Genomic DNA, 16,884 nt, shown 5'->3' on the forward strand with positions numbered 1-16,884 from the left:
GAAAATCCCTTACCATGGTTTACATGTCAATCCTGCACGGCTTGGCTGTCCCTAGCTCTCGAGCTGCACCTTCAACCATGTTCAACATCGTTTCCACCACATGACCTCTGCTCATGCTGATCCCCCTGCCTGTAAGTTTCCAGAAGGTCCTAGGTTCTCCCCTCGCCCTTTCATCTAGATATTTACTACTCCATATCCTTAGATTAAGAAAACTTCCTGGGGAAAAGTTCTTGGAGTGTCATGTATATCTCCTTCATGGCACTTGTTATGATTATAAATTTGAATTTATTCTTGTGATTTGATTAATGTTCATTCCCTAAAAGGAACATAAACTCAGGGAGGCAGTTGCATGCCTGGAACCTGGAGCAGTGGCTGCATTTATAGCTAGAGCTGAATAAATATTTTTACGATGTATGAATGAATCTCACTTATTTCTGTTAATAGTTCCCCAAGTGTCTCCTTAACCTTAGAGTTCAGTCAGGTTTCCCCCCAGTGAGACGGACACAGAGGAATGAGAGAAGGAATCATACCCAAGATCAAGTCTGTGCCTTACCAAGAAACTGAGCACCCCGTGGTCTGATGGACTGAGTGCCTTAGTATATTCACCTCCCAGAATGTTTACTAGACCAGTAATGACTGCAGTCACAAAGACTCAAGTTTTCAAATTGTCAAACCTACCAAGTCTCTGCAGAGGCCAGGGGTTTCTGACTGGATGATGTGTTTAAACCACTCTCCCCTTCTACTAAGTAGTTTGTTTCCCTTGAGAGACAAAGGGGAAGAATAACAGGGACTTCTTCTAACCCTGACATCATCTCAGATCTTTTGCTTCTTATCCCACAAGACCACAGTATCTCAGACTAGAAATAAATCTCACTGGACCCCAGAAAGCACGAAGGAAGATGACCTCTGCAATGTGCCTGGTACTAAAGACATGTTTAAGTGCTGAATTAATTTTTATGTTTTTCTCTTCCCAGAGAGAATGAAATAGAATAAAACTGAGGGATATTTCATTTATCTCTAACTAGAAACCTGGCATAGCTTTGGGCAACTTCTCTAGGCAAACTACTTTTTTATCTTTACAACTTTTCTGCCTCATAGACGTGTAAATGAGAAAGTATAAATATGACAAACAAAATATCACTCTTAATCTGACAATCTAGACAAAATGCCTCTTCCTGGGTTGGATTCTTTCTTTTTTATTTTTTTCCTTCTTTCTTTCTTTTTCCTTTTTTATGTGTATGCTTCTTGACGTATTTACATAATGGAGAATACAAGGCTTTATATCTTACTTTTATCAGTAACTAGTTTAATTGTGTTGATTTTAAGATATCATACTTTTTTACGATTTTTAAAATAATATTTTGTAGCTGCATCTATTACATGAATGAATTGTAATTAATGTAGTTATTTCCTTAGTGTTGAAGATTTCATTTCTCCCCACACTTTTTAGAGTAATCTTGCCCCAAACTCTTTTGTGTATATTTTTCTACATTTCTGATGATGCTAATAAGAATCAAGTGCTTAATACGCATCAGGCACTAGGCTTAGTCCTAGGAATTTAGGAATACTAAGATATGGTCTCAGGTCTAGGAAAGGAGACAGAAGAGTGAAAATTAAGACCACAGGGGAGTTTGTGAGTTGATGGTGGAAATTTCAAGGCATTATCTGAGTCAAGGAGAGGTGACCACCTCTGACTAGGAGCAGTGAGTCAGAGAAAGCTTTTTGGACGTGGTGGTACTTGAGTTCGCCAACTGAGTACCAACCCTTGCTCCCAAGCTCGTCCATTGTGGTGGCCTCCCCTAGCTTTGACCATAGATTTTTCTTCAGACCAAACTCCATGCTGGTGCTCTGCTTGGATTTTATGTCCTCTGCTGTGTTAACCAGTGGCTGAGCCTGCTCTGCTCCTATTAATAAGTATCTTCAACTCCTAGTGACATCATTCCCCTGCCCTCTGAGGCATCTGGATTCAGTCCAGCCCTACTTGTGACTGTGCTGCCATAGTTATAGTTAGTGGGGTGGCGGTAAATGTTTAGCAACCCACCCACCCTGCCCAACCAAGACAAACAAAAAGTGTTGGCTGATTTCCATGGTATGAGTAGTCATACTGTGATGTCACTGAACACAGAATTAGGAGCAGATGTGCCATGGCATGTTATTATGTAGTATTTCTACCACACAGATACAACGGACATAAAATAACCTTAACAGCATAGATAGTAATAAAATGCAGTAAAATAATTGGAAGAAATGTGTTTTCGGTATTTATTACCTTCATTTTTTAATATAACTTATTTAATTGCCAGTTTACATAATTTAGTTTTTAATTGTGATTGTGTCCAGCAACACAGTCATGAAATTACTGAAGAATAATCTCTGGAGAATCTGTATGAGCTGTCTTTAGCCCACCACTGGTTATGATGAATTGATCCCCTGCTCACCTCTCCAAACTGAGCCAACTCATCTCTCCTCTTTATTCTCTCTACTTCAGCCTCAACTGACCTGTGCATGTTCCTCAAAAAAGTCCCACTTGCTCATATTTTAAAGATTGTGTACAGGTGTTCCCCCTACCAGAAACCTCTTCCCCAAGTTCTTTGCACTTGGCACCTTCCCATAATTCGGTTCACGGCTCAAATGTTACCTTGTCAAATAGATCTCCCCTCAACACCTAACTTAAATCAGCCCGCTCAAAACTGTCAGTCTCTTACCTCTTTTTAAAACTTTATGTCGTGTTAGTCATTATAAGTACTGAGTTTATCTTGCCATTTTTCATCTATTTGTTTAATGTTTACGTCCCCTAACAGAAGGTGAAATCACTGTGAATAGTAACCTTGACTGTCCCGTTCATTGTGTCTACAACAGTGCCTGCCACATAGTGTATCTTCAACAGTTATTCATTGAATGAATGAGTGCATGAATGACAACACTCAGTGATCTCACTCAGATGTTGCCCAGAAGGGATGCTAATGCAATAGCTCCAGAGTCTTGAGATTATGTGTGTGTGTGTGTGTGTGTGTGTGTGTGTGTGTGTAGACCTCAGATCAAATTCACTTGATTTACTAACTGATTTTATTATGATCCAATGTAATGTCTAAGTTCTGCTAAGAATTCCTGGAATAGCTGCCTGAAATCTTATTTTGATAAAAACCATGACTTCATACCTTAATGACATTGAGTTTGTGTGGGCGTTGGCTGATAGTGATCTAAAGATTTCTGGGTTGTCTGTGGGAAAAATTAGCCTGAAAACAAGGATGCCATGGAAATGAGGTTCTGAAGATGCTCAGGAACCAGGCTGACTTTGTAGGACTTTCCTTAGTTTTTGCAATGATACATTAGTGTTCTCTAAATTCTGCTGAGGAAAAGAATAGTTCTAGGACAAATAAATCCATCTTAAATATCATTCCCATGTCTCTTATAATATTGTTAGGATCAGATTCAGCTGTGAGTAACACAAACTAAAATCATGAGTTTAGGCAGAATATTAATAGAAGTTAATTTTTCTCCTACAACAATGTCTAAGTCATCAATCCAAGACTGTAGAGTGATGCTTCATAGTCTCAACAACAGGATCCTTCTATCTTCATCTCTTTCTCTCTCTCTTTTTGCTCTGGAAAGCATGGCTCCCATTCCTAAATTTACCTCATAATCCAATCAGGCTGCTCCTGCTCCAGTCCATATTTCTGTATCCCAACCCATAAGAAGGAGAAGATGGAAGGAGAAGCACATGCCTCCTTTAAAGGGCACTTCTTAGATGGTGGGCAGACTACTCCTTCTTGGATTTCTTTGGTCAAATATTAGATATGTAGCTACACTCAACTGCAAGAAAGGATGGAAAAAGCAGTTGTTATTTATGAAGCCTTGAACATAGCTAACATTCAGAGTTTCTATTTCCATGAGAGAGAAGGAGAGAAAATTGGCCAACTAGCTGTATATGCCACAGCTCCTTTTCTTCCCTGTCAAGTGGTCAAGCAGCTCTTAGACATCAGTATAACTTTGAGGCAGACTTTCCACACTTCCATGACATTGGCCAGTAAGTAAGAGCAATGAGCCCAAATGAATTTAGACAGTTTATTGCTCAGGGCACCATAGACAATATGAGTTTCATGTTTTCCTTGATTCCTATTGTCCCTCAAATCCCATGGGTATCCATACGAAGTGGATATGGATGGATGCTGGGCACACAGTAGGTCTGTTTCACAGCTGAGGAACACTGAGCTTAAGATACTCTCATATAGGGTTAAAAATAACTAACTACATATATATATGTATATATCATATATACAAAAATACAATATATATAATCTCCAAGAAATATATAGATATTATATATATATACACACACACTTACATAAGAAATAAACAATACCTACTCTTTGCTAGCATGGCTTATCACTTATAAAAATAGGTCATATGTTCTTGGCCACAAAGAAATCCTCAATAAACTCCAAAGAATCAAAATAAAGATTGAACTCTTTAACCATAATGTAATACAGTTAAAGATAAAAACGAAAAATAAAAAATATCCCAAGTACCTTGAATTAAAACAATATATTCATAAAACCTCTTGGAATATTTGAGAAAATTATATTCAAAACTTAGAATGGAACAATAGTGAAAACATTAAATGTAACAAAGTAATGGAACACAACTAAAATAGTGCTTAGAAATACATCATTTTCAATGTATTTATTGGTAAACAAATAAGTTGAAAGCAAATGAGCTAAGTGTTCAACTCAAGAAGTTGGGAAAAACCTAATAAAGCAAACTCAAACAAGAAAATAATTTAAAAAAATGGGGAGAAATCAGTGAAATAGAAAACAACACAAACTTTAGAGAAGCTACATTTTATAAATGCTGATTCTTAACAGAAAAACATCTGGCAAGATGAGAGAAGGTGTAAATAAACAACAGAGCAAAAATGAAGAAAACAAATGCAGACACAATAGATCTTTAAAAAATAAAAATGTTTATTTCAGTAAGACCTTGAGAGACTGAATTAATATCTGGAAAAATATAAAATAAGAAGAAATAGGAAACACGAATAGATCAATAATAGTGAAATAAATTGAAATATAATCTACTACTTTTTCCTGCCTCTTTCCCAAATTTCAGACCCAGTATACTTACAAGAGGGCCTACAAATCATCAAGAAACAAATTTCTATCTTCATAAGATATTTCAGAAATTATAAAAGCAGAGAAGGCCATACAATTTCTTGTATACAGCTACTGTAATCTTGATTTCAAAATGAGATAATGACAGTACAAGTAATGAAATTGCAGTTCCACTTCACTAATAAACATAGATGAAAAAAATCCTACATAAAATATGAGCTAACCATATCTAATAGTGTACTGAAAATTAATATATCGTGAACAAGTGAAGTTTATCTTAGAGTCCAAGAAAAGTTTAATGTTTGAAAAATCTATCAGTGGAATTGACCACACTAATAGACTAAAAGGAATACATCACATAATTTTCTCAGTAAATGCAAAAAAGGCATTTATTAAATTTAATACTTCGTGATACAAACAAACAAACTGTCTCAGAACACTAGAGACAGAAGGGATGTTTTATACATTTGATAGTGGTTATTGCATCAAAAACTTAAGTCAAGCATAATAGTAATGGAGAAATTTTAGCTGCATTCATAACAAGATTTGGATCCAGCATATATGCCTACTATTACTGCTACTGTTTATAAAATGCCCTCAGATTAACCAATAAATTCAAAGCTAAACCAATCAAAATAGCAGCTGAAATATGGAATAATAAATGTGCATTAATAGATGAATAAACTGGGGGGGAAATAAAAGCTAAAAGGGGACTTGCCAACCAAATAATAAGATATACTACCAAGCCATACTGTAGTGATAAATGCGGGATGGTTATGACACAAGACGAGACACAGTGGAAAAACCAGTGGAATAAAACTAAACATCAGAAACAGACGCAGGTACAGGTGGGATCTTGAGAAATTGCGCGTGTGGTGCCAAAAGTCAAAGAAGCATCTTCTGCTTTGCATCTCTGAGACAAGATCTGAGATCCTTTCATCTTGTCTCTCAGAAAATTCCACATAAACAACGTCAAGGAGGAAACGTCTTTGTTCATAGTGTTGACTCACAATGTGGAGGGACAATAAAAAACAGAGTCCATACACAGAAGAGGTGCAGGTAGATTAAAGATCTAATTGGGAAAGATAAAACTATAAGGATGATAGAATAGAGAAGAGGAGACTCTCTTTGTAACTTAGGGGTAAAAAAAGGAATTCTTAAACAATACTCCAATGGCACAAACCATAATTCTTTTTAAAAAAATAGGCTTTTATTATATCAGAACTACTTGTTTTCGTTGTTCTTTGCTCAAGGAAGGACACCAGTTGGTAGCAAACTGATAGTGATATATTGGGAGATGATATCTTCAGTGACTGAAAAAGGCACAAGACTCATTGACATTTTTGGCCCTGTGTCTATAATAGACCATATAAATTATTGATGTAAATCAGCAAGACAGGCATCCTAGTAAGAAAACAGGCAAAGGATATGATGATGAACTATTCATTCACAGCATGGGAAATCTAAGATAGGTAAGTGTATAAAGAAATGCTCAAACTCATTAGTTGTAAGAAAAATTTAAATTAAAAACAGCAACAAGGCCGGGCGCGGTGGCTCACGCCTGTAATCCTAGCTCTCTGGGAGGCCGAGACGGGCGGATTGCTCAAGGTCAGGAGTTCAAAACCAGCCTGAGCAAGAGCGAGACCTCGTCTCTACTATAAATAGAAAGAAATTAATTGGCCAACTAATATATAGAGAAAAAATTAGCCGGGCATGGTGGCGCATGCCTGTAGTCCCAGCTACTCGGGAGGCTGAGGCAGGAGGATCGCTTGAGCCCAGGAGTTTGAGGTTGCTGTGAGCTAGGCTAACGCCACGGCACTCACTCTAGCCTGGGCAACAAAGCAAGACTCTGTCTCAAAAAAAAAAAAAAAAAAAAAACCAGCAACAAGACACCAATTTATGCTGTTCAGATTGGAAAAAAAATTCTGATCTTTGGAGAATGCCAAGTATTAGGGATACCCAACAACAGGAACTCTATTGCCTGCTGGTGGACATGTGACCTGGTATGAGCCACTCTTTAGGGCAATCTGGAAGTACTTTGTGAAATTAAGAATGAGTGGTCCCTATGACTCAGAATCCCAGTCTTCTATCCCAGAACATTCTCCCCTCGATCTGTAAGGGGACAAGGATGAGGATGTTTATTATAGCATTGTTGGGGGGGAGGGAGGAGAGTTTGAGACAACCTAGGTGCTTTCATCACTGGGGAATAGAGAAGTCAAATGTGCTGGATACACATGGGAATATTCTGCACCATTTAGACAACCAAAGAACTAGATGTATGTTCAGCAACATGGCTAGATCCTAAGAACACAGTTAATAGAAAAATGTTAGAAACTATGCAATCTATGGTACACTTACATACTATACTAAATCTATAGTGCAACAACATCACATGTCCATGAAAAATACACATAGGCACAATCATTTTTATGTATTTTATAAGTTCAAGGCTAAATATCAAACATATTCAAGAATTTGCCTCTGGGAAAAGGCAAGTTAGGAGTGGCAAATTAAGAAAAAAAGGAGAATAAATAAATAGAACAAGAGAGGGGTCATGTACATTTTAATTCTGTGCTGTGAACTCATGGATTATAATTAACTTAACCTTCTGCACATGAGGTTCAACAAAAAGGGATTGGTAAACTTCCAACAGTTGGGAAATCTTCAACTTCCAAATCAGTGAAGGTCAGCTCTAAGTTTTCCAAGTACACAACTGCTCATCTTGTGACATGGCGCCCACGTTTGCATGGCCATGAACATTATCTCAGTGATATACAAGCTGACTTTGTGGATGCAGCTTTTAGACTTGCACTTTCTCCTCAATTTCCTCGCACCCAGAACAGCTCTCATTTCAGCAACACATTGTATTCCACCCAAATCTAACATGAAGATAGCTTAATATTCATCTACAAAATTTATGGCACAAGCAATCTCATATTAAATGAATTTTGATCTTAGTGCATAAGAAATTCTCCATTTTTGCCAGAATCATTTCTTTAAAAGAAGTTATTCGTTTTTGTTTTTCTCTGAGGCAGCAAATGATTAAATGTGCTCTCCTCCCAGCCCACACCTGGGGCATTTTTATGTGAGATAGGATTAAGAAGTCCATTTTCAGCTGCTGTGGGATGAAAAGAGGAGAGCTATCATTTTGTTGTCTCCAAAAATCATGCTCTCCTCATTCAAACAGGAAAAAAAAAAAAGTATTTGAGGGCCAGGGCCTTGGTGGAGGGTGAAACATAGTTTGAATTTGGGCTATTTATTTAAACTTCCTGGGCCTCAGTTTACCTATTAAGAGGAGATGCATAGTGCATAGGATTGTTGAAGGGAAGAAATGAAACCAGGCAGCTGGAGAGCTTGGCACAGTGTCTAACACACAGTGTGCATGCAAATAAGCAGCTTTAATTTGCTTTATTTACTGTTTGCTTTTATTTATTGCGTGCCTGTAATATTTCAGGTGCTGTACATTCATTGCTCTTTTTAGAACATTAGCAGCATCAAGGGATGAAATAATGTTTGTAAGGCAATCCAGGGGTTGAGGAAAACATTGCATTTTACATTTACTAGAAAAATCCTGGAGTCAGATAAAGGATTTCTCTTGAGGATGGAGGTCAAGGTCTTGGCCAACTATGTTCAGTAACATCGAGCTTCCAACTTACCATAGGAAATATTACTCAGGTACCCAGGTCTCCTTTTGGACAGAAACTATACTTATTATGTCTATATTCTTAGCAGACAGCAGAAAGCCTAGAACATTATAGAGGCTCAAGGAATTCTATACAACAGCCCTAAAAATTCCTCTTTTGAATGCAAAAATAAAAAACCAAAGCTACACAGCTAATCAATCAGTGATAGAACAAGGAGTTAATCCACTTGTTTTGGATCTCAAACCTGACGTTTTTACTTTTTCCCTTTTTTTGGCAGATGCTTGGTCATTTGGTCAAAAAATAGTGGGAGGAGAAGGGGTGGATTTCCAGCAACCTCTGTTATTGGCTTGTTTTCTCACAGACCACTAACCTTTTCCCAGAAGGTATTAAGCAGATGTTTAAGACCTTGAAGCCCCTTTCTGAATCTCTAACTTCCCAGTGCTCTTTTATATTCTGTTTTACTTGCTGGCCACTCATGCTTTGCCGCTGTTCCCTCAACTGAAAAACAAAATGTGGTGGATGACATCTTCCTGCCTGCTTGAAGAAGACTACCCCCAAACACCCACCAGCTCACTGCTAGCCCACCCCCCTATTTTATTTTCTTCAGAAGGCTTAGCCCTGCCTAAACTTATCTGTTTATTTTCTGCCTGTCCATTTGAATTGCAACATGACAGTGGAGGCAGAGTCCTCTATTTTATTCACTGCTGTATCCTCAATGCTTCCAACTCCACCTGGCCTCCGTCATTATTTGAAGTCAAATTTATGCAGACATACTTTTAAACAATATCTTCCACTTTACTGAGTGTTCAACTACGTGGCAAGAACTGTCCTAAATTTTAATGCATTTCTTCATTCCTATTCCTATTCACATTCTTAAAACATTCCAGCAAGGTGGCCCCACCATCCTCTTTTCTGAGCTCTCAGCGTTTCTGTAAATACCTGGAGAACATGAGGCTGGATTTAAGCCCCCATCACTCTTACCTTTGCTCTTTAGCTACTGTGCTCAGGGTTCGCAATGTCATCTGCCTGTAGTTTTTCTAAAGCCAAAGCACAGCGAGGCAGTTTGCTTAGTGGTTAATATGATAGAAGGGACAAAAAACAAAAACAGAAAACCACGACTGAATTAGGATCCCGATTCTGTATCAGTGGGGGTGGGGGGTGCACAGATCATTTTTGGATGCACGCACCATAATTGTTATCATCAGCCAGTCGCAGGTTTTCTCCAATTGCAGGGAACTCGCTTCCCAGGCTTCTGAGAGTCCAGAAGTGTCGAACCTGTCTAATCGACTGGGTTTGTGGGGCCCTGAGCTCCCTGGCGTCTTCCCATTGTGCGGGGCTGGCGGCCAAGTCAAGCTTCTCTGGCCTCCGCCCCACCTTCCCGGGCCCCTCCCCTCCTGGCCTCTGTCCAAGGCAGGTGACTCGGAGGAGCAGCAGGTGGGCTGCCCTCGCCCACTGCGTCAGAACGACGCCCACCGGGAGGTTACTGTGGGGCACACGCGGCAGGAGACACCCCCTGGAACCTCTCCTCTCCTCCCTAATGCCACGTTAAAACCCTCAACCCCACGTGCTGTTTGCAAATCTACCAGCGACTGAGGGACTGACGCTGGGAGCTAGAGACCTCACTCTAGAGCTAGAGACCTTGCTCTTGGAGCCAGCATGTCAGCTGTGGTCCTGGAGAACAGAGGCTTGGGCAGGAAACTCTCCGACTTTGGACAGGTGAGCCAGGGCCTGCCTCAGATGCTCAGGTAGGGGAGTTTGGTTCCCTGCAGGGGGGAAGAAAGAAGTCTGAGAAATGTTGGTGTAACTTAGTTTCATAAGCTCACCAAGAAGTCCAAATTCATTTGAAGATGAGAATGTCTAGCAAGTCAACAGGTGAGACATGTCCTCAACAGTTGTTTCCAAGTGGGACAAGATCAGTCCTATGTGGCTTTCAGAGGAAAGAGCGCTGCTTTAGGGATCGGGGGTCTGGCTTTCAGAGCTGCCACCAACTAGCTGTGTGTCTTTGGGAGAGTCACTGTCCCTCTCTGTTTCATTTCTCTTCTGTATACTGAAGAAGCTGGTTCTTAATGATCTAGGGTAGGAGATGGGGGTCCTTCTAGATCTCTTCTGTGATGCTTATAAAGGGTTCTCAACCAAGTATTGAAAAGGCAAAATTGTGAGAAACATCTTCTCACATTGGGGAAAAGGTGAAGCATGAAGAGGAGTTGGACAGAGACTTACTCAGACCTGGGAAGGGAGAACTAAGCAGAAAGGAAAAGGAACGGGAGTTAGTTAGCCTCCTAGGTGTAGATCGTGAAAGAACCATAAGTTGGCTTGGGGATAATGCCCAGGGTGTCCTCCATTCCCCAGGATTTGCTGGCATTCTCTTGAGGTGAACGACTGGAGAATACATTCTTTAGTTTGACTTCTATGTTCACAGCAAATCATGCTCCTGCACCCCAAGATGCAGCTGTGGGAGGTTATCTGAGACTGCAGTCCCCTGTCACCTGTAGGATTAGGGAGAACAATCCTCTGTATAGAACAGGGAGACTGGAGAGAAGAGGAGGGTGGGTGTTAAAGTTGATATAACTAGAGAGACTGCAGAACTTTGGACTGACTTTCTTTGGATCCTAAAACAAAGATTTCCTGTGCAAATGGTGTGTGGTGCTGGGAAAACAGAAGAAGTTGCTGTTGAAGAGGAACAACGTGGGAGCCAGACAGATCCCAGGACAGACCCCAGCTCCATCCTGCAGTTAGTTTCTGTGCTGCCAGCAGTAGCGCCCCCATGTCCACGGGAGGGGGTTAGGTGCAGCGATCTGGTTAGGGAAGCATGGGGACTTAAAGCTCTATTCATAGAGCACTTAGGAGGTTGAGAATACACAAACTGTTACTGCCAATAGCTGGGGCACTAGTAAAGAGGAGGGTTTCGAGCATGCCCTGGCACCACCTCTGCATTTAAAGCAGCGCATATAACTTAGCAGAGCTTCAGGTTTATTCATTTGAAAAACAGGAATAAAAATCTTCATGTCCTAGGTGTGGTATGAGAATTAAATGAAATAGTGCTTATAAAGCTCTTAGCGCAATTCCTGGAGCATAAGAAAGTGTCGATGTGTTGGTCTAGACAGAACTGATTTGTTTGTTTAAGAAACTGATCTTAAACACTGGCAGGAAGGATGATCAACATGTCAGGCACTGAAGCTGGTAGAGCCTATTCATGGAAAAATCTACTGAATGTGGAGTCAGGAGGCCTGCCTTCTCATCTTTGATACAATGTAATAGGGAAGTCACCTAATTGGGGCGAGGAGGCTGAGTTTGACATCTGTAAAATTGGGGAGGAGGATGTTGGACTGGATTCATTTTTAGGACTAATCCTAATCCTTCCAGCTCTGACGTTCTGCAAAAGAGACACACTTTATGCCTTCTTAAAGTTCCCAAACCAGGTAAATACACACTGGATGGGATTTGGACGCAGTGCAGACTGTGGGAAGGCCCCACCATTTGATGAGGGCCCGTGATTGTCAAGTGCTTCACACATGCAAAAAACATGCAAATTCTATAAGAGAGGTTTCGTGCGTTCAGTCATCCAACAAAGACTTATTGAGCACCTACTGTGTGCCAGGCACAGCAGAGTTTCTGTCCTGGTGAAGCACATAGTCTAGAGCTGGAGACAGACAATAAAAAATTAATAAAATGAACATATAATTTCCTATAGATAAATACTATACAGAAAAATAGAGCAGGGTTATGGGCTAGAAGAGAGGAACTCAGAAATCATAGCTGAGGACAGTGAAGCCAGTGTTTAGACCTAGATCCGACTCCAACCATGTACCTTTCTCTGCTATGATACTTTCTCCTGTAAATAAATGCTGAATTTAGAGACACATTGTGTCCATGGCAGGAGATCTGCATCTTGTTTCCAGTAATCTTACACTGCAGATGTGGGTGCGTGTGTGTACTCCCACATGCAAATATACACCTCCTACCATGACCCCAAAAAGCACTAAGATTAAAAGTTAGTACCCTTGGAATATCTTTATCAAAATGTATTGCTTGTATATTTGTACACTGCTCTTTTCCAAAGATAACAAAATACACAACCAAAGAGAATATTTTTCTATTGTTGAATGTATTGTTAAATGATCAAAAGTCTTTCTTCCTGGTTCCTAGAAAAAATCTTTCTTCCTGGCTGGGTACGGTGGCTCACACCTGTAATCCTAGCACTCTGGGAGGCCGAGGCAGGAGGATTGCCCAAGGTCAGGAGTTTGAAACCAGCCTGAGCAAGAGCAAGACCCCATCTCTACTAAAAATAGAAAGAAATTAATTGGCCAACTAAAAATATATAGAAAAAATTAGCCAGGTGGCGCATGCCTGTAGTCCCACATACTTGGGAAACTGAGGCAAGAGGATCCCTTGAGGCCAGAAGGTTGAGGTTGCTGTGAGCTAGCTAGGCTGACGCCACGGCACTCTAGCCTGGGCAGCAGAGTGAGACTCTGTCTCAAAAAAAAAAAAAAATAGGTCTTTCTTCCTGCCCTATTTCTACCTATATAGTTTTTGAGCTACTTTTCTCTATCTTTTACCCATCCTGTGTATACATGTGTTTGTTAGTCAGCTCACATGTCCTGGTTGAGTCTGTCATTAGGAGGCAGAATGGACTTTGGAGTTGTTGCATCTGTGTTCAAGTCCAGACTCCAACACTTATTAGCTAGGTGTTCTTGGACAAGCCAACTCTTGCTGAGTTTACGTCTTCATTTGCAAAATAACAGCACCTACCTCAGGGAGCTATTGTGAAAACTAAATAGGTTACATGTGTAACCCTTAGAATAGTGCTAGTTGCCGCCAATGATGATGTTTAATTAACTGTGAAAAGTACCAAGTATGGCTCCTGGCCCACAGTGCATACTCACTCATTCAATGTCAGACCCTAGTATTTATACTGTTATACTAATAACAGCAAAGAGTGGCGCCTTATCATATAGTATATATGAATTTGCAGATACATTTGGAAAAAGTTATGATAAAAAATTGGCTGTGTATTTGTTAAGGACCTCAATATTTTCTGTGGTTATGAATCATCTGGGATGGCTTTGATATTGAAGATTCTAAGACCCTACCCCAACTATTCTAAGTTGATAGGTTTGGGTGAGGCCCAGGGGCCTGCATTATAAGAGACTCACTGGTAATTTTGGAATGGAGAGAAGGAACTCACTGAGAAGCATTGACTTAGAGAGGGTATGGGGAGGACACAGCGAGTGAAAGGAGCTGGGCATGGCGGAAACGCAAGCTCTTAGGAGTGGTATTGAGTAACTGGTGACTGGACCAAAGTGAATGTTTTATTTCACAAGAAACAGAGACCTAAATTCCCACATTATGTCCATAGCAAATGGAATCATGTAGAACAATTGATACTTGGGAGCCTGAGTTTTTGCCACACCTCCACCACCTGTGTGAACTCAGGCGAGGCATTTTAGCTCTTTGGCCCTAAGTTTCCCCATCTGTGAGGCAAGGGAGTTGAAGTAGGTGAACTCTAAGGACAAATCTCAGTCTGTGAATCGGCTGCTATCCAGTCCCAAGTGGGTATCAGAAGCCGAATGGAATGCATGGACCCAAGAGGATACTGCACAAGGCTGAGGGGCACCCAGGTTTTCTGAGAGAAGTGAGCCCCAGGAGAGCCTTTGAGGGAGGCTGAGGTATTGCAAAGGGGAATTCAGTGATTTACTCTAATGAGGAGTTAAAAAGTCTAGGAAGGGGCCGGGGCACGGTGGCTCACGCCTGTAATCCTAGCATTCTGGGAGGCTGAGGTGGGAGAATTGCTTGAGGTCAGGAGTTCAAGACTAGCCTAAGCAAGAGTGAGACTTCTGTCTCTACTAAAAATAGAAAAACAAATTAGCTAGTCAACTAAAAATAGAAACCAAAAAAAAAAAAAAAAAAATTAGCCAGGCATGATGGATCATGTCTGTAGCCCCAGCTACTTGGGGGGTGGAGGAGGCTGAGGCAGGAGGATCGCTTGAGTCCGGGAGTTTGAGGTTGCTGTGAACTAGGCTGATACCATGGCATTCACTCCAGCCTGGGCAACAAAGTAAGAGTCTGTCTCAAAAGAAAAAAAAAAAATGGCAAGGAAAGAACCAGCTTGGCTGGAGGGGAGGTTCTTGTGGGTGGCCCATTAGAGGTGGACTGTTGAACATCAGCGAGAGGCATTTTAACCTGATGGCCATGGGGAGGGAGCCTTGAAAGAATGCTGAGTAGAAGGAGGCCATGAACAAAATTCTGTTAGGGCTGGATCAATGCACATAACTAAGAGCTGGATTCAAGTGACGGCAGACCTGACACCAACAGTCCTCTCTGGAGAGGGTCAGATTGGACTTGGTGATTGGCTGGATACCCAGAGGAGTGGGGTAGGGACTGAGTTTCAAGCATGGGTGCATTGAAGTCTGAATTGCCCTAGTCAAAGGTGGCATCTGTGTCAGGAATATATTACTTTTCTTGGAGGCCCATAGGAGAAAAGAGTCTTGCCAAGTAAACTATAATACAAACAAGGAAATCCTTTGTCATTTCAAGGAAACCATAAAAGATGAGGAGCTTAGTGTTCTCTGGTAGGAAGAAAGAGACTGAAGTCAGAGACTCAACTGCACCTCTTTGGGAGGGTTTAAAAGAGGGAGGGGGGAGATTCTGCAAGAGGTTGTAATTCACGGACATATGCAGGGCTTAAATGGCCTGGGTTCAGATCCTAGCTGCGCTGCTGATTACATAGTCATGGGAAAGTTATTAACCTCTCTAAGGCTTGATTTTGTCATCAATAAAAGGGTGCATAATAAAGTCTACCTCTAGACTGTTACAAAAATCAAATGAGATATCCAAATCAACTGCTTATTATAATACCTGGGACATTATGGTCTCTTAATAAATGGTCCATTAACAAAATTTTCTGGAAAGGTAACATCATGATCCAAATAGGGATATTTTATGGTTCAGTCTTCCAATTCACCTAGAGCTCTGTATAATCATGCTTGCTGATAAATTTGGTTTTTTCACCACACCCCTATATTCATGTGAGGTTCTGGGAAAACTCTGAATTTTCTGAATGGAAAGAATTTTGTCCTATGATCATCAGTATTCATGCAGGACTTATTATTCTGAGTCACTGTTAAAAATCTGCCCAACACAGCCTTCTCTCATTGAGATGATGCAACATCCATCCCATTAAGTTCATTAATATGCTTACAAGAGAGTAATTGTTCTGCACATTTTTTTTCCTTTCCAATTTTAGGTACATGCTGTTGTTGTTGGACACATATAGAATTTTATATATTACTTTAAAACTTAGGCAAATGTTTTGGCAAACCCTGGAAGGTCAATCTTAATCCCACCTTAGTTTGTTGCCACATGCATGTAGTAAGTGTTAGATCCTGGACATTCTTTGCTATTTAGTTTAAGACATCCATCTTCTGAGAGGATATCTGTGTACTTGTATGTATTTTGTGACTTTTTTACACAATTGGATATTGTAGAGTCCAGCATATAGGAATAAGTTAATGCTTCCTGAGATCTTTGCCAAAGGCCAAGAGGTCATTCTTGTGTACCTATAATATCTCCATCACTTTTATATATTTCCTTAATATTCTATTTAATAGTCTGTTAAATATTTAAACTTATCTTTTTCTTTCTTTCATCATCTGAATACTGTATTTTGATAGGGCTTATTATTATAATGATTTTACAGATGAATAAACTAAGAAGGCATAGTGATTTGCCCAAAGTGCTTTAGCTGGGAAATAACAAAGAGAGAATTCCAACCCAGTTCTTTGGACTTCAAAGCCTGAGCATGTGTATGTGTGGTACTTTCCACACTGTGTTTCTCAAAAGTTTTCCTGGGACATTTTAAGTGTCATCATATCACCTTTGGATTTGTTGTGTATATGTCTATTAAGTCAGACTGTGAGCTCCTAAATGATAGGGTATTGTCTCATTCATCTTTGTATTTCTCAGAGCCTGAATAGTGCCTGGCACTTGGTATACATTAAAAGGTATTAAATGTATAGGGTCGACTGGTGACATCAGTGAATAACCAAAGCTACCTTGAGTTGAAAACTGACCCAGTAGCATCATTGATCACTTTCTTGCCCTTGACTTGCTTATTTTCCACCATGCTATAT

General features: G+C 40.3%; 1 protein-coding gene across 1 annotated transcript in view; it reads left to right on the top strand.

Annotated features, from left to right (window-relative positions):
• The first annotated feature begins 10,247 nt into the window (after positions 1–10,247).
• The window catches only part of PAH (phenylalanine hydroxylase), a 63,013-nt gene continuing 56,376 nt past the window's right edge, over positions 10,248–16,884 (top strand). The window contains exon 1 of the mRNA XM_012772682.2: positions 10,248–10,471. Within this exon, the coding sequence (XP_012628136.1) occupies positions 10,412–10,471 (60 nt within the window). The 5' untranslated portion in view covers positions 10,248–10,411. The remainder of the gene's footprint in view (positions 10,472–16,884) is intronic.

The sequence above is a fragment of the Microcebus murinus genome, chromosome 10 (assembly GCF_040939455.1).
Source record: "Microcebus murinus isolate Inina chromosome 10, M.murinus_Inina_mat1.0, whole genome shotgun sequence".
NCBI lineage: Eukaryota > Metazoa > Chordata > Mammalia > Primates > Cheirogaleidae > Microcebus > Microcebus murinus.